The sequence below is a fragment of the Amia ocellicauda genome, chromosome 15, assembly GCF_036373705.1.
Source record: "Amia ocellicauda isolate fAmiCal2 chromosome 15, fAmiCal2.hap1, whole genome shotgun sequence".
NCBI classification, from domain to species: domain Eukaryota; kingdom Metazoa; phylum Chordata; class Actinopteri; order Amiiformes; family Amiidae; genus Amia; species Amia ocellicauda.
Window position 1 is genome coordinate 30,252,850 of NC_089864.1, and position 27,513 is coordinate 30,280,362.

Sequence of the window (27,513 nt, forward strand, 5' to 3'; positions counted from 1 at the left end):
GCGTTCTATAAAACAACAACCGCGAACTGACACTGAAAGAGAGACACAGACTGGGAGGAAAACCAGAGGTGTGGTATTAGACTCCTACCTAAAAAGCCAGGGTGGACAGACAAGGGTGAACACAGGAGGGTCTGGGGCTCACAGTACAATGTAAAAATTACAAACATAGTGGTTAAACTTTGTACATGCTCCCAGTCTCCCCCAAGTCCTGTCCATCTCCCATGAGGGGGGCTGCTCCCAGAATGCCTCTGTCCCTTATGTAAACGTTGGAGAAGCGCCCCCCCACCTTCTTCGACACAGCGCCGTCTTCCAGCAGGACAGCGTCACAGTATTGTATTGTTATACTGTGCTGAGAATACCATATCACCCATCTACTATTTCTCCCGCTCGTAGCTCAAAGTGTGATCCAGACCTATTTGTAACAAAGGAGTAGCGTTTGCGAGCTGACCACTAAACAGATATTAATATAATATTAAACACATTTTTGAAACCCACTATTTGTACAGTGAATAGTTCTTATACAGTTTATGATTTAACATTTCAGATTTATAGGATACATTTTAAAATATGCAAAACACTTAATTGGTTCAGTCGGGGATTATTTTATTAAAGACATCTAAAATAATACATATGCTGCTCAGGCCCTGGTCAGCTGGGCAGTAGTTACCCTTCAAAGGAAAATAAAAAATAACAGTAAAGTACAGTACTGTAATTACAGTAAACACATACTTAAACCCTTTAAAAAAAAAGTAAATTACAGTATTTTTGTAGTCAGATTAAATGTTTTAAAGGTTTCACATTCATTTCAGGGTTGAATGGCAGTGTCCTGCAAAATGGTTCTGTACATTACAAACAATTATGGATAATATCCGTAAAATTACATATATTTCGTTTTTTTATAGTATATGTCCAGGTTATTCAATGTATTCTAACCATATATTAAAATATGTTTTTTAACATTGAAAAAATATGGTTAATTACACATATTTCTATGGATTTTTTTTACATTGTAGAAGTATTTACACATATAAGTAAGACATACTGTAGGAAATACACACCCCTCTTGAGCTTTTGAACATTTTATTGTGTTTCAACCTGAAATTTTGATGCATTTAAAATTAGATTTTTTTCCTTTGATTTACACAACATTTTGAAGAGGCAAGAGCAATTGTATTTGAATACACAGTATTTTACACAATAAAAAAAGAAAAGTCTTGGTTTGAACCCCCCAGATCAATACTTTGTAGAGTCACCTTTGACTACAATTAAGCTGTGAGTCTTTTGCAGTAAGTCTCCACCAGGTTTGCAATATTCACCCATTTTTCAAAGCAAAATTATTCAAGCTCTGTCAAGTTGGATGGCGGATTGTTGATAGAAAACAATCTTCAAGTCTTGCCACAGATTCTCAATCAGATTCAAGTCTAGGCTTTGACTGGGTCACTCTAGGACATTCACTTTTAAGCCACTCCAGTGTCACTTTGGCTGTGTGCTTGGGGTCATTGTCCTCCTGAAAGTTGAAACTCTTCCAGTTTTAATTCCTTTGCAGATTGAAACAGGTTTTACTCAAGGATTTGGCTGTATTTAGCTCCATCCATTTTGCCCTCTACACTTACAAGCTTCCCAGTCCTTGCTGATACAAAGCATCTACATCTCATGATGCCTCCACCACCATGCTTCATGGTAGGGATGGTGTTACCTAGGTGATGTGCTGTGTTGGATTTGCAACAGACAAAACACATTGCATTTAGGTCAAATAGTTAAATTTGTGTTTCACCGGACCACAGAATCTTTTTTTACATCTTTTCAGAGTCTCCCACATGTGTTTTTGGATTTTGCATGGTCTTTTTTCAGAAGTGGCTTCCTTCTTGATAATGTTCCATACAGACCAGTGGAGTACATTAACTATTGTTGACACATGGATAGTTTCTCCCATCTCCGCCATAAACAGCGTAGGTCTTTCAGAGTTTTCATTGGTCTCTTGTTGGCTTCATTGACCAATGCCCTTCTTACCCTGGCTGCTCAGTTTGGGAAGACAGTTTGCTCTAGGCAGATTGTGGGTGGTGCTGTAATACCTTCCACAGTCAACTTTACTGTGTTCCAAGGGATATTCAGTGTCTTTTAAATATTTGTATACCTCTCCCCTGATCCACAATTTTATAACGGAAATTGTTTCAAAAGCTTGCTGGTCTCGATGGTAGTATAATTGCACTAAATGCTTCCCAAACCTTTTCAGCACACTTTAAATGTTTCAAACATTTCACAGCACACCAACTATTTTTAGAATAACCAACAAGAAATTACATTTATTTTGAACTAAAAAGAAACATGGCAATGGTGATAACACACAGATCACTTTTTATTAATCTATTTTTACAAATGCTCAGTTTATATATTCTTTGCAATCGCATAATTTAGAAATAATTCTTTGTATTTACATAAATCTTTTGGGTTTTATGCCATTTGAATGTAATTCATTTTCAACAGCATTCATGGATGTGGTATACATACTGTAGCGTGCCAGAGGGTACTGTAGTGATCTTGAGCCTCGTTAAGAGGCCTGGGTAAGATTGCTGCACTGTGGAGCAGGAGCCCAGGGCTCAAGTCCCCGTCGTGGCCTCTACCCTCGAAATACTACAATACTTTTTCCAGATTTGGAAATCAACCCCCCCCCCCCCCCTTATAGGGCAGATTTAAATTAGCCTAGGTAAGGGGCGCTATACTAAATATAAATTGATTATTTGATTGATTGATAGTGGCATAAAGCCTTTATGGACTGCAACCTGTACATGGAACACACAATAATCATAACTATTTAAATTATAGCTGCTGTTTTACACATTCACCTTCCTTTCTGAAGAAAAATTTACCTAGTTTCTTGCTACCAAAATTTACTTTTGCATGCCAACATCAACAACTCAAACCAAAGACCATCAGTAAAAGTAAGACTTGCAACTCACCGTTGGAACTACTGAATGGTGTCACTTTTGATTGGTCAAAGGTGTTGTTGTACTTATGTAATAAGCAGTCACATGATTGTTACTATGGCAAAGCCTAGCAAGTGGGCACCTGCTTTCCCTGAAAACAGTTTGGCTATGTAAATAATGCCCTGTTTCCACTGGCCACGTTGACGTGCACCTCAGCATGCCCGTTCGAGTCTAGGGCATTTCCACTATGGCCCAGGTACACCTCCACCTGTGCCCAAACTAGTTTCAGGAGGCACAGTTTTGTACATCATATGAGTCCCAAACTGGTCTGGGGCACATACTGTTATATCCCCTTAAGTAGCCAGACACAGTGCCACTGCATTTTGAAATTGTAACTACAATAATGGCAACCGCTATCGATGAGAGAGATGCTGTAGAAACTTTTCCCAAGAAAGAATATGTGTACTTACCTTGGGAAGATGATTAAATTTGAGCAGTTTTTAATATATGGTCAAAAAGTGCCACACATTTATTTAGCGACATTGATTATTCATGTATGTTATTAACACTGAACTGAAAGTTATGGATCCCAGAGTGTTGTAGCCATATTTAGATATAAATGTATTAGTTCTTAAGAAGCTATATATAGGCTGTAACTGTATATTTCATGATATGCTTAGCGGCTACACAGGACTGATTTACACATAAACATGCACTTTATTTAATAATGCAACACAGTTGAATTCTCCCGCAGAGAAATAATAAGGGAAAATATCTAGGATGCTTCAGTTAGGCTATATTGTCAGTGTTAATTGGATCATGATACAAGGAGATGTAGCTTAATACACATTTATAACTTTTAAACATGCTGCTTAAAAATTAAACTAGATGAAACGGGAGTGGATACGTTGCAATTAGTGCTTAATTTTGTGATGTAAGTGATGTAATTTGTTTTATATATATTTTTCAATATGTCCTGGTTTCTACTTTTGAATATCTGGTCACCCAATAAGACCTATCTGTTAGATATCTCAAAAACATATATTTCAGCCTCCAGTTTTTGAACACTAAATCCCATAATGCCAAGTGTCCTAGAATGCATGTTGACCTTTCATGTCTCACATTCACTTCCTAGGGCAGCTTTACTTAATTAAAATAAATGAAAACGCTGGCAGCAAAGTTTAGGTGTATGGTTACAGTCTGGCCACGGGGAGGTGCACCTAAATGTGGCCAGTGGAAGAGGGGTATAAGTCTGTATGGCAGTCCATTAGCCTGTTTAACTGTATATCAAGGAGAAATACATCAGATCATATATTTTTTAAATATATTAAATTGACAATACATTTACATTACTAAATACATAATAATAATATGCACACCTCCTCGGTAAAAAAGTAGTGCATACCTCTATGCCATTGACAAGCAACAAGGCTTGAAACAGGTTTTACTCAGCAGTACAAACACAATATCGTGGATGTAGTAGTAATACATATTAAACAATTCCCAGAATAGTTTGTATGTATGGAGGTCGTCACAGACTCAAACATAATCTTATTATGTACATAGCTGCAGCTGTGTGTCCAAAACAGCTGTGTAGCTGCCATATCCTCTTTGATTTCCATAAGTGAGCTTGTTTTTATATTTTGAAAATACAGTGCATACAGTGCACATTAAATTCAGTGTATATTTGAAAGGCCTATTATTATTATTGTTGTTATTATTATTATTATTATTATTATTATTATTATTATTATTATTATTATTATTATTAAGTTATTGTTTTTGATTTCTTACATTTAGTTTGGCTGAATTCGATTAATGATCCATTTTCCTTGCATTGTCATAGATTTGCTAGGAGTTAACGAGGTTCAGGGAACTTTATTGAAACACAATTCTAAGAGAAGCTGTGTAAAAGCCGTATTAATCGCCTTATAATGTTCTCTTTTAACTTCAGGAAAAAAAATAAAAAAAAAATAATAATAATATATATATATATATATATATATATATATATATATATATATATATATATATATATATATATATATATATATATGTGTGTGTCCAGAGCCCTAACCACTACTCCACAGTGCTACCTGCCAAATATTATCATAATTATCATACAAATCACATAGCAGCATAGTCCCCTCTGTTGTCTATGGATGTAGTACACATTTTGTCATGTGTGCTGTGTAAAACCTCTGGGCAGTGCGCAAACACTACAAATATCTAGTCTGTCTTCTGTAGTATTGAAGAGATGAGTAACATAAAAAGAAAAATACAAATATGAGCACTTACTTGAATGAACACCAGCAACTTGATAACATTTCACTATCAGTAAAAATGCACAGACAGATCTATATAGATAGGCTCATGTTTTTATTTAAAAAAAATTGTGTGTAGCCTAGTTTTTCTCATTAATATAGATAAGTAAATCACAACATTATATTAGGTAAATAGGTTTAACATAGGTCTTCTTGAAAGAAAACTTAAAATATCCAGATGTGTGCTCTGTAATCATGACTCCCAAGATCATGCAGTCCGTGGTGTTAACAGTGCTAACTTTACCAAGATGTTTAAATGTTTTAGAGACAATTGCATTTTAGATTTTTGACCGAGAAAGTTAATTACATTCATGCAAGCCACAAGAATTTACAAATCTGAAACTAAGAATAATAACTGCACAAAGTACTTAATACTTAATACAGGCTAGTTGCCTGCCAATCCCAATAACCATGGTGGGTTTGCTCCCATCTACAAAAGCTATATTTCTGCCAGAAACTTGGGGAAACTGAATCCACAGTCTTTCCTTCTGATGTTACTACATCCATAGACAACAGAGGGGACTATGCTGCTATGTGATTTGTATGATAATTATGATAACTAATGATATTGTGATTGGGGAGAAAAATCTCAATACATATATGTAGACAAACCCAGGAGACTGGTAAGAAATTGTGTGCATTCATAGAATTCATGGAAGCTGACCTTTGAAAATGCATATTACCAGAGGCAGTTAAATCACGGGCCGGATTAAATCAAAACTTTGACCCACCCTCTAATAGAAAACTACAAATCTGTACATAGTAGCGGTTACATTTATGATTAGAAGAAAGTGGCATCTTACTAAAAATGAAGCTGCAACTGAGTACAGTTTTGTAGTTTTCTATTAGCGGGTGGGTCAAAATGTTGATTTAATCTGGCCCCACATCTATTGACAACTTTTCAGGTCTTTATTTTTAATTGATTTGTTTTTTCACCCTTCCCATTTTTTCCCCACATTGACAGTTCACAGTAGGTGTGTAGATTAACACGTAAAAATCCCATTTCAATGCATCACGATTTCAGGCTTTAATACAGCAAGTCAAGAAGGTGAATACTTCCTATAAGCAGTGTGCAGTGAAACGATTCTTAACACATGTGTTGGTGCATTGTCAGGTACATGTAACATAATATGCATATGTATGTATGTAATTGTATTTAATTGGATCTTAAGTAGAACACATGTAGAATAACAAATTAATTACACATTAAAAATACAAGTAACTCCAGGGAATCTACTTATGAAATATGCAGCCTGAGTGTTTTTAGGTAAGGTGGAATGACTTGAAATGTATGTATTATGGTCTTGGATTAAGGCACATGCAAACAAGGCTGAAAACGTTTTGCAATTTTTATAAAGTCTGAATGTATTGAAAATCAATGTTGAAGTGCTATAAACTAATTGTGCTAATGAATAGGTATATTTAAACTGTTTTTTTATTATTATTATTTCTAGATTTTACATCAGGAATGGGCACGATATGGAGCTTTTTACAAATACCAGCCAGTTGATCTTATAAGGTATGGTATCAGAAGCTTGCATTGTCGCCACCTCCATTGTGGGTTGTTGTGGGTTCTCCTTAAGACAGGTGTCCCAACGTTGTTCAGCAAAGGATTAATACTTTCCCAATATACTCTTTCCTCCATGGTCCAGAAACCCAAATTAGCGACAATCAACCACATAGGCTAGAGACCGGTCCATTACAGGAAAACATATTTGTTCCTACTTCTTACTATTTACAAACATGAAAAAATATATATAATAAAACTAATGAGTATATATATTTTTTAACAAAAGCTAAACACATAATTGTTTTGAAGTGTTTAAAAATGACATTCTTCCACCAGCAGTGTAATGTAGAATTTAATAACATTTAATAAATATAAAGGACACACTTATAGGAAATGAGAGGAAATTATGGCTTCGGGTTTTGGATCTGGATGATTGTCTGCATGTTTGAAACCCCTGCCTTAGGGTGAACATATGACATTACCAAAATACATGGTGAAGCTAATGTTTTTTTTTAATGGTCAGAGTGATTGATTAAATAGTAAACAAAACAAATATGATGAGCAGAATAGCTCCCTTTCATTTGCAAACTTTCTAATATTCTTGTGTTTTCATTTGTGCTTCTGTCTTCTAGGAAATACTTTGGGGAGAAGATTGGGCTATATTTTGCATGGCTCGGTATCTATACAGAGCTCCTTATTCCAGCATCTGTAGTGGGAATCATAGTGTTCTTTTATGGCTGTGCAACAATGGATACCAACATACCAAGGTACTTGTTTCTACCTGTGTGTATTAAAATATTCTAGCATTTTTGTTATTATTAAACACAGTGGTTAGATGTATTAATTAATGGAGTAAGTGGTAAAACAACAATTGTGTATTGTGTTTCATAAAAACAGTTTCAATACTCATTTAGCTTGCTTCTGCTTGCTCCTCCATCAGCTGTTACATAATCATCAAAACACATTCTGAATTCATATAATGCTTAAATAAACTGAATATTCAATCTGAAATTAGACTCTTTGCATGTTAACTAGTTATTTCACATGTGCTTATATGTACAGTAAAAGTACAAGATCACTAATACTAATATTTTTACTCTCCTAGCCTTGAGATGTGTAGCCACCTGAATAATTTCACCATGTGTCCACTGTGTGATGGGGCATGTGACTACTGGAACCTCAGCACAGCTTGTTCAACTGCTCGTGCCAGCCACCTATTTGACAACCCTGCCACAGTATTCTTCTCTATATTCATGTCCCTCTGGGGTAGGAACATCTACCAGCATTTACATTTTTATCAGCATTTTTTGTTTCATATACAAACAATACATAAACTGCACATAATACATATGAGAAGCTTTTACTATTTCTTAAAACAAGTTGTAGAATGAACAATGCTATATTTTTTTGTTTGTTTCTTTGTTAAATCCTGCAGTTATTAAGTTATTAACAGGTTTCTCCTTGCTTTAATTAGAACATAAGAAAGTTTACAAATGAGAGGAGGCCATTCGACCCATCGTGCTTGTTTGGTGTCCATTAATAACTGAGTGATCCAAGGATCCTATCCAGTCTATTTTTAAATGTTCCCAAACTTTCAGCTTCTACCACATTGCTGGGGAGTTTGTTCCAGATTGTGACTACTCTCTCTGTAAAGAAGTGTCTCCTGTTTTCCATTTTGAATGCCTTGCAGCCCAATTTCCATTTGTGTCCCCGGGTGCGTGTATCCCTGCTGATCTGGAAAAGCTCCTCTGGTTTGATGTGGTCGATGCCTTTCATGATTTTGAAGACTTGAATCAAGTCCCCACGTAGTTTCCTCTGTTCTGCCTGAACTGAACTGCCTCTAGAGCAGCGATATCCTTCTTTAAGTGTGGAGCCCAGAACTGTACACAGTATTCTAGATGAGGTCTAACTAGTGCATTGTACAGTCTGAACATTACTTCCCTTGTTTTAAATTTTACACTTTTGACAATATACCCTAACATTCTGTTTGCCTTTTTTATTGCTTCCCCACATTGTTTGGATGGGGAGAGTGATGAGTTCACATAGACTCCTAGGTCTTTCTCATGCATTACTTCATCTAGTTCTATTCCTCCCATATTATAATTATAGTGGACATTTTTGTTACCTGCATGTATTACCCTGCACTTGTCCACATTGAATTTCATCTGCCAGGTGTCGGCCCACAACTGAATATTATCTAAGTCCCTTTGAATAGCCTGTGCTGCCGAGATTGTATCTGCTGAGCCACCTATTTTGGTATCATCGGCAAATTTGACAAGTTTGCTAACTATCCCAGAGTCCAGATCATTAATATAGATTAGAAAAAGCAAAGGCTCTAGTACTGATCCCTGTGGAACTCCACTAACAACCTCACTCCAGTTAGAAGCAACTCCTCTAATCGACACCCTCTGTTTCCTATACATCAACCAGTTCATAATCCATCTACTTACATTACCCTGAATGCCTACAGCTTCCAATTTGAGGATCATTCTTTTGTGTGGAACCTTATCAAAAGCTTTCTGAAAATCTAAGTATATCATATCATATGCTTTCACATGATCTACAGCTGCAGTTGCATGTTCAAAAAATTCTAATAAATTAGTAAGACATGATCTGCTTCGTCTATCTCCAAGAATATGGTTTTCATTAAGATGCTCCTCTATTTTCTGTCTAATCATTTTTTCCAACATTTTACAAGTGATGCAGGTGAGACTGATTGGTCTGTAATTTCCTGGCTCAGTTTTGTCCCCTTTCTTGTGGACTGGTATGACATTTGCTGTCTTCCAGTCAGTTGGCACATCCCCTGTTCTAAGTGTCATTTGGAATATTTGAGTTAGTGGCCTATAAATAATTTCCCTCATTTCTTTAAGTGCTGTTGGAAATATACTATCTGGCCCAGGTGATTTGTTTGTTTTTAGTTCTGCTAGTCCCTTTAGTATCTCCTCCTCATTTATCTTGATCTCTCTTAGGGTTTGACTGGACTGATTGTTAACATGTGGCATGTTATCTGTTTTTCTTTTTGTAACCTCTGTGAAATACTCATTTAGAACATTTGCCACATCTTGTTCATTTTCCAAGATACTTCAATTTTTGCCCTTTATCTATTTCACTTCCTCCTTTATTGACCTCTTGATGTTGTAATATTGAAAAAAGCTCTTTGCATTAATTTTAGCTCCAAGAGCTATGTTTCTTTCTGTTTCCCTCTTTGCTTTCCTGATCCCTTTCTTAAGATCTCTTTGCAGCTCAACATATTCTATGTATTTTGTTTAGTCTTAATCTCTTTTGTATGCGCTATACAACATTTTCTTCCTCTTGATATTTTTTTGCATACTTCTATTAAACCATTTTGGCCAATGTTTTTTGGTCCTTAATTTGCTAAGTTTTGGTACAAATTTCTCCTGAGGCTCAAGTAGTATATTCTTAAAATATAACCATCCATTTTCAACTGAATCTGTATGCAGTGTGCTACAGTCTAACTCTTCTAAGTGCTGCCTCATACCTTCAAGATTTGCTTTTCTAAAATTGTAGATCGTTGATTTAGACTTGGTCTTTGTTTTTTTAAAGTATGCCTCAAAACTAACCATATTGTGATCACATTTTGCCATTGGTTTTCTAACTAGTGTCCCTCTCAATCTATCTTGGTCATTTGAAAAAGAACAAATGCATGCACTTTCTCTGGTTGGTTCCCTGACATATTGAGTTAGAAAGCAGTCGTTTACCATTTCAACCATTTCTATTTCTGCTTCTGTAGTCCCAAATGAGCTTTCCCAGTCTATGTTAGGGAAATTGAATTCCCCCTTAACAGCCTCATCCTTGCTACATGCAGTCCTGATTACATTGTACAAAGCAACATCTTTCTGAATATCTGAATTGGGTGGTCTGTAACACACTCCTACCACTAATCCTTCAGATCTTTTATTCAAAATATTAGCCCACAATGATTCAGTTTCGTTAGCAGGATCTAATTTGAGTTCTTCTGCCTCAGTTTCATTTCTGACATATAATGCTACTCCACCACCTCTTTGATTATGCCTGTCTCTCCCAAACTGTGTGTATGCTCTGAACTTGTATTCATCCCTATCATTTTCTGTAAGCCATGTTTCTGTCACTCCTACAACATCATGGTCACATGCCAGCACTGTGGCATTTAGGTCTAACATCTTGTTCCTTATACTCCTGGCATTGTGGTACAAACGTTTCAGGACTTATTCCCTGTGTTTTCTTTTGCTTCCTTAGTAGAACATCTCCCATTGTCAGAGCTCCCTGCTCCCCTGGTCCCTTGTTTAAAAGATTCTCAATTACTCTGCACATATACTCTCCCAATGTGTTAGCCCCCTTCTGTTTAGATCTAGACTGTCCTGTTTGTACAGGTCCCATTTATCCCAGAAGAAAGTATTTTGGATAAAATTCTGTGGAGGTTCTGCTCTTTAGTTTCTTTCCTAACTATTTAAATTTGTCTTGCAGAACCTCTGGTCTATCATTTCCTATGTCATTGGTTCCAATGTGGACCATGACCAGTGGATGTCCCCCAGCTTCGGCCAGTAACCCGTCTACTAGTTTAGGGAGATTTGCAACCTGAGCACCAGGCAGGCAAGACATCATGTGGGTCACCTTATCACTAGAACACACTGTGTGATCTACATCTCTAAGAATCGAATATCCTACTATACAGTGCATCTGGAAAGTATTCACAGCACTTCACTTTTTCCACATTTTGTTATGTTACAGCCTTATTTCAAAATGGATTAAATTCATTATTTTCCTCAAAATTCTACAAACAATACCCCATAATGACAACATGAAAGAAGTTTGTTTGAAATATTTGCAAATTTATTTAAAAAAAACAAAAAAAAAAGCACATGTACATAAGTATTCACAGCCTTTGCCATGACACTCAAAATTGAGCTCAGGTGCATCCTGTTTCCACTGATCATCCTTGAGATGTTTCTACAACTTGATTTACCTGTGGTAAATTCAGTTGATTGGACATGATTTGGAAAGGCACACACCTGTCTATATAAGGTCCCACAGTTAACAGTGCATGTCAGAGCACAAACCAAGCCATGAAGTCCAAGGAATTGTCTGTAGACCTCTGAGACAGGATTGTATCGAGGCACAGATCTGGGGAAGGGTACAGAAAAATTTCAGCAGCATTGAAGGTCCCAATGAGCACAGTTGCGTCCATCATCCGTAAATGGAAGAAGTTTGGAACCACCAGGACTCTTCCTAGAGCTGGCCGCCCGGCCAAACTGAGCCCTGGGGAGAAGGGACTTAGTCAGGGAGGTGACCAAGAACCCGATGGTCACTCTGACAGAGCTCCAGCGTGTCTCTGTGGGGAGAGGAGAACCTTCCAGAAGAACAACTATCTCTGCAGACTCCACCAATCAGGCCTGTATGGTAGAGTGGCCAGACGGAAGCCACTCCTCAGTAAAAGGCACATGACAGCCCGCCTGGAGTTTGCCAAAAGGCACCTGAAGGACTCTCAGACCATGAGAAACAAAATTATCTGGTCTGAGGAAACAAAGATTGAACTCTTTGGCCTGAATGGGAAGCGTCATGTCTGGAGGAAACCAGGGACCGCTCATCACCTGGCCAATACCATCCCTACAGTGAAGCATGGTGGTGGCAGCATCATGCTGTGGGGATGGTTTTCAGCAGCAGGAACTGGGAGACTAGTCAGGATCGAGGGAAAGATGAATGTAGCTATGTACAGAGACATCCTTGATGAAGAGCGCTCTGGAGCACGCTGGAACGCTCTGGACGTCAGACTGGGGCGAAGGTTCATCTTCCAACAGGACAACGACCCTAAGCACACAGCCAAGATAACAAAGGCGTGGCTACAGGACAACTCTGTGAATGTCCTTAAGTGGCCCAGCCAGAGCCCAGACTTGAACCCGATTGAACATCTCTGGAGAGATCTAAAAATGGCTGTGCACCGACGCTCCCCATCCAACCTGATGGAGCTTGAGAGGTCCTGCAAAGAAGAATGGGAGAAACTGACCAAAAATAGGTGTGCCAAGCTTGTAGCATCATACTCAAAAAGACTTGAGGCTGTAATTGGTGCCAAAGGTGCTTCAACAAAGTATTGAGCAAAGGCTGTGAATACTTATGTACATGTGCTTTTTTATTTTTTTATTTTTAACAAAATTGCAAAGATTTCAAACAAACTTCTTTCACGTTGTTGGGGTATTATTTGTAGAATTTTGAGGAAAATTTATTAATTTAATCCATTTTGGAATAAGGCTGTAACATAACAAAATGTGGAAAAAGTGAAGCGCTGTGAATACTTTCCGGATGCACTGTAACTACCTCCCTGTTCTGAGGGAGAATGGACACCATGGTGCTCTGGTGCTCAACTGCCCTCCCATTACCCCCTGAACTGTCACTGTCCAACTCGTTGTCCAGCAGTTGGAACTTATGGAACTTCTAGCTCTTGGGTCATCTCTTCTAAGGTGTGTGCATGCCCTTTTCTGTGGTTATGACCTACTGTAACCCAGAAGTTGTCTGCACTTTCCTGCTCTAAGGGCTCAACCTTCCTAGGTTTTGGCATGCACACCATCTTTCTAATAGGCTTATTGACCAATTCTTCCATATTACTAATACAGCACAGATCAGCAAGCTGAGCCTCAATATAAGTAATCATTCTGCAAATCTGACACTGTAGTGTCCACATGTTTCTAAATTTAGTAAGTTGTTGGTACCCTAAACACTGTCTCTTGCATTTTGTCCCCTAATTCAACTGCTTGTCTTTTTTTGTTACAGAGAAACAGCGCAGCTGTTGCTCAACAGCTGCTTAAGTACCTTTGTTTTAGCTTCCTGCCACCAATTGACACCTCACTGACTCAACCTATAGATTCCTTAACTAGGGGCCGGATTAAATAAAAACTTTGACCCACCCGCTAATAGAAAACTACAAATCTATATATAGTAGTGGTTATGTTTATGATTAGAAGAAAGTGGCATCTTATTAAAAATGAAGCTGCAACTGAGTACAGTGTTGTAGTTTTCTATTAGCGGCAAGAGCATCTTAACAACTCAGAGCAAGGACAGATCTAACATATTACTCATACCAAAGTTGGAAAACGGTAGTGAATTAATTTGATGCAGCAGCTGGAGGTGTCTTTGTTTTGCAGAAGTACACTCCATATCAATATTATGGCATCTTCTCAAGAAAGATTTGTTGTATTAAAATGTATTGATTGAGTCCCAACATAATTTGCAAATCGTGTTTGATTTATCAAGATCCTTTCCATTTTCGTTTAGATAACAAAAACAAAATTATTCCACAGTTTGGGTTTTAAATTAGGAAGTGTTTAAACTTTTAGTATGGATTCATATGAAATTCGTTGCTTCTAACCATACGGATCTATTTAAAAAAACAAAACGGAAATCAGGTACAGATCTGTATATGGTTAGGGTTAGGATTAGGGTCTATACGTTTAACAGACATCATTTTCACGTGGATCCGTTTAGTGGCTATTTGTAAGAATATGTATGTTTAGAACCAAGACATTTTATACGGATACGTTCGAATAGCAGGTGCCTTTAATTTAACTGGAGTGTTTTGTATTGGTTATCTTTTGTCTGCTTGTCTGTTATGAGGAACACAAACAATATTTGACCAATTTAAGTAAATTACATAAATGGTCACACACATGCACCACTTTTTTATTATTATTATTAGTATACTGCTCCAAAAAATTAAGGAGACACTTAACATTGATTTCTGAACTCGGAGTGTTCCCTTAAGTTTTTTGAGCCGTATAGTATAGCTAACAATGATAAAATGTTTATTTTTCATTTTTTCATATTTTGTAAAGAATTAATAAGTTGTTGTCGATTCATATCGGTATGACTTACTGTTTGAACCAAACCTAGAGAATCTGTATCGATATATCATTCATACTGGTAATCATTACACACCTAGTATATACCCCCCTTCCCCCCTGCCACCGCCGGTAGTTCAACTATCCCCACATGTTCGCCCATAAATATAATCCAATCAATTATAAACATAATGCTAGGTACTTAATTTAGTATGTTAATTTAAAATGTTCTCTAAGGCTTTTCTCTAAATTAATCTGGTTTGCTCTTATTAAAGCACACAAAAGATTGTATTATGCATATAGATTTCTAATTGCATTGACAATATATGTTATAACATAATGTAAATATTATTGCATTATTATTCATGTTATTATTTAAATGTTATTACTTAAGTGACAATATGTTCTGTGTTCACCAAGACACAGGGGGAGATTATTTTAATTGCCTTTGAACAGAAAATATTAACATCTTAATCTTAAAATAACATTATTTACACTGTTACTAAATTAAGTCTGGAAGCATTGCAATAAGTACAATGTATAAAGACTCATGACACATTTGTATATAGAAGTATTTGTCTTCTTGTGTTTGCCATTATTAAATAAACTCACTATTTATCTCTTGTTAATTGATAATAACTTGCAATTATAAAAGTGAAATGGTGAATTCTCTTTTGATCAAATCAGTAGCATTGTTCTACTGTTCCTTCAGTGGCAGGAATAATGAACAGAATAGTGTTACAAATTGGCTCCAGAGATAAGCACCAAAATTAATCTTAATCACAACTTTCAAATCCTGTCCTGTATCAAACATATTATTAATGGTAAAATGTTAATGATATTTACTTGCAATTACTTTTTGAAGTTTTGAAAATAAAGGCTTGCTGTTTTTGCAATGTAAAGACCTTAAATTTGAATAGTTGTTTTCTGTATGACATTTCATTTAGTGAACATGTACAACAGAAAATTAACTCTCTTCATTGCTGAAGGGTTGTGGCATAGAAAAAATGAAGCTACAGGCTTGCAGTTGCCTGTGGCATTGTGTGGAATTATGTTACAGTGACTTGTCAAGGGTAACATCGGCTTCTTGAATCATGCAAATGGCAGGTGTATTGTCTATTGTCTGATGAAAGCAGCTTGTCTTACAGTATCTTCTGTAAGAACTGCATAGATCAGCTTTTTCAAAGCGGAGCCGTGTGGAAATGTCCATGCATTATTACTTATATTTGATGTCACAGGGGTAGAACTATAAGATATTTATGGTTAGTCTCTCTCTTTCCATGCTTGTGGGGCCTCTCTGTAGCAATCTAGATTTCAGTTTTGAGACCTTATGCTTATTGTAGATGTATTGTATGTGATGGATATACCTCACATGGAAATCTACTTATGTTACCACTTGTTTCCTTGTTCAAGCTAGTTCACCTTAATTTAGAGCTATTACTGCTGATCTGCAGCATTTCTTCATGATATCAAGGAAACAAAGACACCGTTTCTTTATTTGCTGACAACTTTAAAAAGTAAAGAATAGCTGTATAATAAAAATGTAGCTTTTCTGAAACTGTAGACAGTTAACAGCATGCCCATATAAATGCTCATGCAAAGATTACACCACGGGATGATGAGATACTATGAGCACAGGCAATAGTGTAATATTGTAATATAAATATATAAAATATAAATATAAAATATAATTACAAGATTAGATGGTAGATGGTAGAGGGTCTGATGTCAAAACTGCTTCATTAAAACAGTAGGACTTTCTCCTCCCTAAAGTCTCTTTCAAATCTATCAAATCTTCTGATTTAAAGTGAGCAAAAACTTTGTGCACTAAGCTCCTGTACTCATTGATGAATTATTATAACCCATAATGCAGGGTTATTGATATTCCACAAAATGCATCACAAAGCAATAGGTATTACCGCTGTCACAATTTACAATGAAAGGAAGACCCAGATGCACACCAAGCATCTGATTACACATAATCATTAAGTTTTTACATATGGATTCAGATTAGTCAGATTTGTATTTGCTTCTGGGAATAACAGGTGCCGGATAACAGAGCTTTTACTGTCATTATTTGAATTAAGATCAGAAATGGAAATGGAATTTCTATAATAATTTATATAAAGGCAAGCATTACAACTTATTTAGAATCAATTGAACAATTTATTAATACCTGAAAATGACTCTTGTAAGTGATAAAATAGAAATGCCTACTGAATATGATTGATAAATTACTCAAATGGATGTCATATGAATTTTATACCGATCAACTACATTCTGGAAAAGCAAAAACAAATGGATTCACATGCAAGTGTAGATGGTATACACCATATTGTGTGAACTACATTGAAATTAGTTATGTTGCTTTTCACAGCTGCCATGTTTCTTGAGCACTGGAAGCGCAGACAAATAAGATTGTGCCACCACTGGGATCTAATGGGACTGGAGGAAGAAGAAGTAAGTCAATTGTCCTGGGACACAGACATACATACACTAACCTTAATTTTGGGAAAGGGTGGCTTTACAACCCCAATTATTTCACCTGAATGACTGGATTAAGCAGCAATAATATATGCTTTATTTTGACAAACATTAATAAACAATGTTGGTATGCCATATTGTTTCTAATATGAATCTGCTAAATACTTAGGGCTTGATTTACTTAATAGGGCAGAAGACTACCACATGGCAAGGAAGATTAGCATACTTTATTATGTGTCATCGTTTTCATTACTCCCATTCCAGTGAATAAGTATTTCTCAGGAAATCAAGAAAGGCATAATTACCACAGCAGCCTAATTTGCATTTAATTAATTTATTGTACATATATAAAGCATATAAACACCATTACTGACCTCACATATATTCAAGAGATATTCACAAAGGTCTCATAACTACTTACTGCACTAAGTACTAAAAATACTATGACTGAATGCAGGCGACAGATTTGCACTTGATAACTTTTACTGAAGTCCAATCATACATCCCAAATACAGAAATATTAATTACAACCATTATATATTGGCATTCTGGCATACAGTTTCAAATAAGGTGACCAGAGTGTAAGAATAAGTGAGATTTAATAAATAAAAATCTCAAGTACCGAGTAATTAAATGCATGAAGCTGCCCACATTTCAGTGTACCAAATCACAAATTACAGTCTCCAGAAAGGTATTCTTGGGGAGAGTAAAAACAATGGCCTTTTAATTAATGGAGGCCTGTCACAAATCATCCTCTTTAATTTTTCAAACAGAATAGTAACATAAAGTAGTGCAATTCCTAAAATGACATTTTTATGTCTTTATGTGTTGTTATAGTGTATGATCACTCTACCAGATCAATGATATGTTATAAGCTACTTAAACATTTTACCAACTTACCTAATTTTGTCCAGTCAAAACCCAGCATGTATGCTCCTTCGGTTTTCAGGATGTATTGTGTTACAACTTCCTGGATGGCAGGAAAAACTACAAAAGGGCCGGATTTGTTTTTCTCACAGCAACCCGAGTGATAACCAAGTCAACCTAGTGTCTGCATTGCATAGTCTTCTTCCTTGATAATAATTATAGTTTCCACAGACATCATGAATGATTATTGTGTTGCTGTCTTAACTGTTTTTCCTGCACAGCACAGTAACCACCCCGCATGCTGTGTATGGAAACTATGATTATGAAGGTATTAAATGCAAACACTTGGTTGACTTGATATTCACTCAGGTTGACAAATGTGGTCCTTTTGCAGTTTTTCTTGCCATCCAGGAGGCTATGAGACAACACATCCTTAACAGACTGATGGAGCATACTTTGTTTTGACCGTCCTTTATTTTGGAATGTTTAAAAATGTTAAGTTCTAAAAAGTGATTATATGATAGAATAGATCTGGAAAAGTGGTATGTATCTTACTTATACACTATAATAATACATAAATATGCATGAAACCGTGATTTAATTAATCACACTACTTATGCTTTAATCTCATACACAAATTCTTAGAGCAACTCTGTTTATGGTCTGTTTCATAAACACTTTAATATTACTCTTTATTCCTGCAAGACATGCAGAGCTTCATCTTACAATAAAAAAACATACAGTATCTTTAAATAGTATTACATTCAAACCTGCTTTATTCGGATCAGTTGGGACCAGGGAAATGTATCTGAGTCAAAATCCCAGTTAATAGTATAATTCTATGAAAAGCTGACAGTAGTCCAAAAATCAATTTCTATCATGGGAAATCACAGGCAACAGTGAACCACGATGTAAAACGGTAGTAGAACATAGAATTAAGTAATTCCTAATATTAAGAAAACTCCTTAATTTTCCATTACAACTGTGATACATGTTTGAAAAGTAATCCAAATAAGAATAATCTATTTAACTCTAAACTCAGTTTAATTAGATTTTTGTATTATTCTACAAATACATCGTATCCTGTCTTGGCTTTTCTCAGGAAATAAGGTCAAATGTTATAATGTATTAAGGCTATTTGCTTTTCAAAGGAAAGTCTGACATTTACATTTAGGAATTTCTTGATTTATACATTTTTAGTATTTCCCATGAAAAAGACAGCACATCCTTCATAAACTGGCAATTATTGGATTTCTCCAATACAAATCTGTTCAGTATGTCCAGTGCATTATTTCTTTAATCTTTTCTTTACATTTCATGTACTCCCTCAATGTTTGTGGTTTCAGTCCAAACTTATAAGTAACATCTTTCTTTTCATTGATGGATATACAGAACTTGATGATCTTTTACTTTTCATCATAAGTGCGACAGACATGTGCAGTATTATTATTGAGGGCAGTAATCGATACTCCTCGATGTTAAGGCACTCTACAAAACTGTAGTGTGTTACTACGGCCATAGTGAATGAAAAGTTTAAAGTGATCCGAATTAACTGAACACATTGTAGTGGATAAATGAATATCTGAATGCTATAATACGGGTTAAAGAAAAACTTTCCCATGGATCTAAATAATATTTGACTGGCACATGACAAATCTGAGATATGTCAAAATCTGAATAAAGCCAATCTGAGTAAAGCAGGTTTGAATGTAGTATTACAAATCAACCTAATGCTTTTTATTAGGTGGCCTAGCAACGAAGGTGCTGGACATGTATTGTTTTGTTCTTACTATTATAAATTACTTAAGTGATGGGTGTAAATCTCTCCCCAAACATTGCATAGCCTCTCTTTTTTTCTGAGGGCACTTGGAAACACAATGTAAATCCTCAATCCCCACTTTCAGGGTTTATAACAAAACAAACTGAGACCTTCTCAAGAAGTTGGAAATAAAGATTAAACTGTACAGTATGCTAATTCTTTTCTCTTTTAATATGCCATCTTTTGAACAAGGACCGATTGAAGGTTTGAGCTTTTTCTCCCTTTTCCTTTAAAATATTGAATTGGTTTTGCACTAATCATACAAATATATGTACCTGTTTATTACTGTACTTTTATTCCGAAAATGAAATGTTCTGTTTTGCCAAAATTTAGGAACACCCACGGCCGAAGTATGAAACCAAGCTGCTACAGAAAAGACAGAAGAAGCAGATGAATAAAAGGAAGAATAAAAATGAGGTAGGACATCTAAATTAACTTTGTTGGATTAAGTTGAATATATACACTATTATCTAGAATCATGTCAGCTGGCACACAAATCCTATGTCTGAAGATATTTAGAAAGCTGCTCAACATTTAAGAAATGTTTCAGTGTTTCACTGAACTCTTTGTTACATCTGCTGTTTTCCTGTATATTACTAATATTTTGACCAGGGCATTGCATCTTTCCCAACTTGGTTTTGTAACCTCTATGTTTGTCCTCCAGCAACAAGAGGCCAATATAGAGTCTTCTTAAAGCCAGCTATTGAGCAATCATAAATATGTATCCCATTTCATCCTATATACCTTTTCAACAGAAACATAAAATAATAATAATATGTTTTTTAAAGATGGAAAGTACTGAAATCTGAAAATCAATGCAATAAAATATTTCAGGTATCCTGTATATAGATACAATGTAAAGCATCCTGGAATCAAATCAAGCTAGAGGGTTTACAGATACAGGAGTACAACATTTTATGAAAGGCTGGTTGACTATATCATGGTTTCTTTTTGCATTGAACCGGGTTGTAGTAAGTACTAGGTTGTTATTTTTCTCTCCATTATGCCAAGAATTATGTTCGGCTGGTATATTTGTGGTCTGGCCAAACAAATGCATGAACATTGAGAACAAATAAATAAATAAAAATAACTATTGTGAACTATTGTGGGTTCCAGAAGTGCAGCAACCTTAATGCATCACTAAAAGTGTGACTTCAGAATCACTACATTTATATTTAAAACATAAGCGCTACCACAATCTCAACCCTCCCCTCGGTCGACAATAATTTGCAGACACAAGGGGGTTGTCATGGTTCCCTAGCCATTACCCTCTATCCCCACTAGAGGCCGCTAATGTTACCCTGCCTTCTCTTTCTCCCTTCACTGCTTTCCTTTGTCACTTTTCCAATTAACATTCCTCGACACCCATGTGCATTCCTGTTCCTTTCCTCTGTTCCCATTGGCCCTGCACCTGCCTTCCCAGTTTCTGCTTCCCTTCATAAACCCCTCACTGCCCTCACTCTGGGTGAAGTGTCGTCAGCTAACCCTGCTTCACCTAGCCTTGCGCCTTGCGCCTTGCGCCTTGCGCCTTGCGCCTTGCGCCTTGCGCCTTGCGCCTTGCGCCTTGCGCCTTGCGCCTTGCGCCTCTCACTCCCAGCCATGTCTCTCTCTCTCTCTCTCTCTCTCTCTCTCTCTCTCTCTCTCTCTCTCTCTCTCTCGCTCGCAGTCCTGTGTCTCTCTCAGCCTTCTTATTCTTGACCATCGCCCGTGACCTCGACCACGTCCTCGTCTAGCCCCTTTGTCCTGTCAGCTGCCTGTATGAGCACTGCATCTGGGTCTTTAACTCCTGTGCCCTGCGGTCCTCCCTTAAGAGACTGTGACAGGGGTCCCCAGGCCAAGATTGAGAACCATTGTTCTAAAGCATATATTAGGCTCGTTCAGATAGCTTTTGAATCCTCAGCAACCCATGGACCTGCCAAGTGGTGTGGACTTTTCTACATTTCATTGTGAAAAGTCCAAGGAGGTTGAATACTTTTGAGAGAGCCACTGTATGTTCTCTGCAGTGAACCCACCTACATTCCAGTTAAGTCATGTCTACTGGAAAGCTTGTTCAGAACATGGTTGAAGTAAGAGTGCAGTCGTTTCCTGTCTTTTTTTACTTTGTCTGCTCTTACCTTCAATTAAAATGTTTTTTTTTACTTGACTATATATACAGTCACCGCCAATATGTGTCCAATAAACAACACAGTTCATGAGATCTATTTAATGCTAAAACAAAAGTGGCAGAACTATTATTTTATAGTAATTAAATTGCTCAGATAAAACATTTAAGAACATAAGAAAGTTTACAAACAAGAGGAGGCCTTTAATACCTAAGTGATCCAAGGATCACGTCCAGTGTATTTTTGAATGTCCCCAAATTGTCAGCTTCAACCACATCACTGGGGAGTTTGATCCAGATTGTATCAAATCTCTGTGTGAAGAAGTGTCTCCTGTTATCTATCTTGAATGTCTTTAAGCCCATTTTCCATTTGTATCTCTGGGTCTGTGTGTACCTGCAGATCTGGAAAAGCTCCTCAGCTTTGATGTGATCATTGTCTTCTCTGTTCCAGGGTGAGAAGATTCAGTTCCATCAATCTCTCCAAGTAGGACATTTCCTTTAAACCTGGAATAAGTCTGGTTGCTCTCCTCTGAACTGCCTCCTGAACAGCAACTTCTTTCTTGAAGTGTGGTGCCCAGAACTGTACACAGTATTTTAGATGAGGTCTAACTAGTGCATTATACAGTCTTAACATTACTTCCCTTGTTCTAAATTCTACACTTTTGACAATATATTCTAACATTTTGTTTGCCTTTTTTATTGCTTCCCCACATTGTTTGGATGGGGAAAGTGTTGTGTCCATATAGACTCCTAGGTCTTTCTCATATGTTACTTCTTCTAGTGCTATTCCTCATTATCTGCCAGGTGTCAGCCCACAATTGAATAATATCCCTTTGAATAAAGTCCCTTTGAATAACCTGAGCTGCTGTGATTGTGCAGAGCCACCTAATTTATTTTTAACACATTTTTTATTTTCTCAAAAAGATTGGATGATTGGCACCCCTAAAGAGTCTTATAAATAAAAGCAAAACATTTTTAATTAACATTCTACTTTTTTAAGATGTTGCATTGTACAATGTAATCAGGACTGCATGTAGCAAGGATGTGGCTGATATAATGGGGGATTTCAATTTCCCAAACATAGACTGGGAAAGCCCAGTTGGGACTACAGAGGCAGAAATTGAAATGGCTGAGATGGTAAATGTCAGGGAACCAACCAGAGAGTGTGCATGTATTGATTTGATCTTTTCAAATGACCAAGATAGAGTCAGAGGGACAGTAGTTAGAGAACCATTGGCAGAATGTGATCACATTATGGTTAGCTTTGAGGCATACTTCCAAAAAACAAGGACCAAGTTTAAAATAATGAGCTAGAATTTTAGAAATGCAAACCTTGAAGGTATGAGGCGGCACTTAGAAGAGTTAGACTGGAGCACACTGGATACAGATTCAGTTGAAAATAGATGGTTATATTTTAAGAATATACTACTTGAGGCTCAGGAGAAATTTGTACCAAAACTTAGCAAATTGAGGACCATAAAACATTTGCCAAAATGGTTTAATAGAAGTATGCAAGAAAATATCAAGAGAAAGAAAGTGTTGCATAGCGCATACAAAAGGGATAGAAATTAAACAAAATACAAAGAATATTTTTAACTGCAAAGAGAAAGGGATCAGGAAAGCAAAGAGGGAAATAGAAATAAACATTTCAATACTACAACAGCCAGTGCCTAATTTGTAAATTGTAAATTGCAAGGTCCCGGAACATAGCGGGGTGACCAATCCGGCAAGTGATTAGGGGAGGGAGAAGTAACGGAACATTTGTGCAATCACATTAGCGGACCAACTAAAGTAATTAACAGCTTGCATCAGTTGCTTGTATTACAGCGTGCACATGACAAACAAACCAAAAACATAATAAACAATGTAATCAACACAAGCAATGCCACAGTACATTAAGATAATGTGGCTCTTACCTTCCCTTTTAGTTGTTTAAAATAGAACATAAAACAGACATTGCTTTCGGCCGAGTATAACTGATGTGCCATCACATGAGAGCCCTATTAGTGTTTTAAACAGAAAATCCTGGATAAAATGAACACCATCTAAGGCACATAATAGATGATCGACAATTCCATGGGCCAACAAAAATGTGTTCAGGCGACTCCATGCCGGACAGCTGAAATCTGATGTAAATGATTAAAGCACTCTTTCTGCTTAAGCTAGTTGCTTCATCAAGCATGAGACCAGTCTTAGGAGCACAGTCAACAATCTTTTCAAATAATTTATTTTTCATTTCAAGTGAAATACGGCTTTGTATGTTTGCACATGCCACATTAGAGTGCAGAATTCTTCGCATGTCGAGACCATTTAACTCCTGGCAATCAATATCAACTATTGAAGCCATACACTGGTCTGTGGCGCTTTGCTTCCATGTAGAAATTATGAAAAATTCTTGCAGTTCACTTCATCAGATAGGTTATTCATTATTGTTTTTTGTAATGAGTCTTCTTTTCAAAAACTTTTTTCCTGAGTGCCCTCTGTTGTTTTTTAAGATCTGTGGCAGAAGACGTTACAGAGCATGTCACCCACTCTTTGGCCAGTTTCATCCCCACCGATTTTTTGGAACCCAGGCTTCCAACCTTTTTGCAAACAGCGCAGCCCAGATATGACCCCTCCATGACAAGCCAAGGATATGATGTCTTTTTTGTTTTAAACTCTGCTTCGGTCCATATTGCCCCTGTTCTTTGACCTTCTCCAGTGTTTGTCTGCTCACCTCCACATGCTTCTCCCCCCAACCCGCCAGAGCTCTCCGCAGTTGTCGACTTGCTCTGTTCCTCGCAGGTTGTTTCTTGGTCTGAGTTAACATCATTAGCTGAAGAACTTGCACCTTTGCTATCAGTAGTATCTATAATTACTCTGACCTATTTGGTTTCAGACGTTGGGCCCTGTCTAAAATAATCCAGTAAATTAAGATGTCTTTTCGCCATCGTTCCGCATCTCCAATTAAAAAATATGAAACTTCTCCTCCTCTCCCCTCTCAAACACACACACACAAATCCACCAATTACAGAGGAGAAATCGTTTATTAACATGGAAACAGGAATAGGTAAAGTGGTACAACTGAATCGATCACCTCCAAAACATGCCATGGACTTCACAATGCATATAGCTCATTTCTTACTTTTATGATTATTATTTTATATTTAAAAGGTATATAGCAAGTTATTGACGACATTATCATTATTATACTTGATTTTCCATGAAACATATGTAGGCTACAGGTCAGTATGAATGTCTTTCAGTGCCGCATGAGATGGGGGATCCCCCAAAACAGGTGCCGGATCTAAATTCAGGGGGGAAAGGATCCAGATCCGGCTTGTTCCGGCACGAATTAAGCCCTGAAAACAGCAAGAGATCAATAAAGGAGGAAGTGAAACAGATAAAGGGCAAACATGGAAGTATCCTGGAAAACGAACAAGATGTTCCAAATGATACTTAGAACAGGGGATGTGCCAGCTGCCTGGAAGATGGCAAATGTCATACTAATCCACAAGAAAGGAGACAAAACTGAGCCAGGAACTTACAGACCAATCAGTCTCACCTGCATTACTAAAATGTTGGAAAAAATTATTAGACAGAAAATACAGTAGCATCTTAATGAAAACCATATTCTTGGAGAAAGTCAACATGGGTTTAGATGAGGCAGATCATGTCTTACTAATCTATTAGTGTTCTTTGAACATGCAACTGCAGCTGTAGATCATGTGAAAGCATATGATATGATATACTTAGATTTTTAAAAAGCTTTTGATAAGGTTCCACACCAAAGACTGATCCTCAAATTGGAAGCTGTAGGCATTCAGGGTAATGTAAGTAGATGGATTATGAACTGGTTGATGTATAGGAAACAGAGGGTGTCAATAAGTGGAGTTGCTGGAGTGAGGTTTTTAATGGAGTCCCACAGGGATCAGTATTAGGGCCTTTGCTGTTTCTAATCTGTATTAATGATCTGGACTCTGGGATAGTTAGCAAACTTGTCAAATTTGCAGATGATACTAAAATAGGTGGCTCAGCAGATACAGTCTCGGCAGTACATGCAATTCAAAGGGATTTAGATAATATTCAGTTGTGGGTTGACACCTGGCAGATGAAATTCAAGGTGGACAAGTGCAAGATATTACATGCAGGTAACAAAAATGTCCACTATAATTGCACCATGGGAGGAATACAACTATCAATCAATAATTTTATATTTGTATAGCGCCCTTCGCGGGGTAGCCACATAGCGCTTTATAGACTGGTAAACATACAACAAATGTACAGCAAAATAAAAGTATACATCAATAATACAATAAAGTAAAATAGACCTTTAAACAGCTTACATAATCTAAAATAAAGTAAATGAACATTTAAATAAATAAACCGTTTAGGGACAGAGGAGAGAAAAACAAAAAACTCATATGGATGGCATGTAGGAGAAAATAAATCTCTGGAGGTCCACGGCTTAAGGCCTAGGCCTAATGGTTGCCTCCCCTCCAAGCAGTATAGTTGTTACAGCAGCAAGGAGATCAGAAAGTTCTTGAATGGTGCTGCTGGCTGTTGTCTTCCCTCTGGAGGAGGCCTCTCGCCGGCAATCGGAGGTGGGGGGGGTTGGACCATCTTTGGGTGGCGATGGCTCATCAGACCTTGGGTGTGGATGCCCCGTTGGCCCTCCGTAGTGGGGTGCCTTGGAGGAGGGTTGTGTCTCGTCAAACTTCAACGGTGGGGGACGAGGTGCCTTGTCAGACCCTCAGAGGGGACTGTTGCTGGAAGACAAGAAGACAGTTGTGCTCAGATACTGGTCATGCAATGCAGGACATTTCCAAAAACAATTGTGCATTGCATGTCCAATGCACACAGGCGGCACTATGGGCTCGAAAAACAGAGACTAAACAGATCAGTCTTCAGCTGTGAGTTAAAGGCTAAGACAGTGGGGGCATCTCTTACAGAAGCTGGAAGATCATTCCACAGTTTAGGGGTCCAATAACTAAATGCTGTACCGCCTGCGGTTTTCTTGTGTATTTAAGTAACTGGCTGACCTGGAGTGTATTTTATAAGGATATATTTTAAGTAGGGAGGTGCCAGTCCCTTTAGTGCTTTAAATACTAGTAAGAGAACTTTAAAATCTGTCCTGTTGCGTACTGGGAGCCAGTGAAGAGAAGCTAATACTGGAGTGATGTGTTTATGTTTTTTTTTTATTAGAATTTAGAATTAGCATTTTGGACTAACTGAAGTGCAGAAATAGCTGTTTGTGCTGCCTGACAGAATGGCATTACACGAATCCAATCTAGATGTAACAAATGTGTTTATCAATTTCTCAGTGACATGTAATGAGAGGAATTGTCTTAGTCTAGCAATGTTTCTAAGCTGGAGGAGGGAAGATCTCAACACATTCCGAATGTGTGATACAAAGGATAGATTTAGATCACAGATGACACCCAGGTTAGGGGAGAAATTAAAGTTATCTTTACTCAATTGTGTCAGTGTATGATGAACAGTTAGATTTTTTCCCCCTAAAATTAGGACTTCTGTTTTGTCAGAATTAAGCATAAGAAAATGACTTGTTATCCATGTTTTAATCTTGGATAGACAGCAAATTCGTTTTTCTATGTCTATTGTATTGTTAGGATTTACTGACAAATATAATTGTGTATCGTCTGTGTAACTGAGAAAGTT

The 27,513-nt window shown here is 37.0% G+C and overlaps 1 protein-coding gene across 1 annotated transcript in view; it reads left to right on the top strand.

The window, feature by feature from the left end:
• LOC136772014 (anoctamin-2-like) overlaps nt 1-27,513 on the top strand; it is a 203,339-nt gene that overhangs the window by 57,243 nt on the left and 118,583 nt on the right. The window contains exons 10-14 of the mRNA XM_066724657.1: nt 6,703-6,767; nt 7,391-7,525; nt 7,864-8,024; nt 16,962-17,044; nt 20,088-20,171. Coding sequence (XP_066580754.1) covers nt 6,703-6,767; nt 7,391-7,525; nt 7,864-8,024; nt 16,962-17,044; nt 20,088-20,171 — 528 coding nt within the window. The remainder of the gene's footprint in view (nt 1-6,702; nt 6,768-7,390; nt 7,526-7,863; nt 8,025-16,961; nt 17,045-20,087; nt 20,172-27,513) is intronic.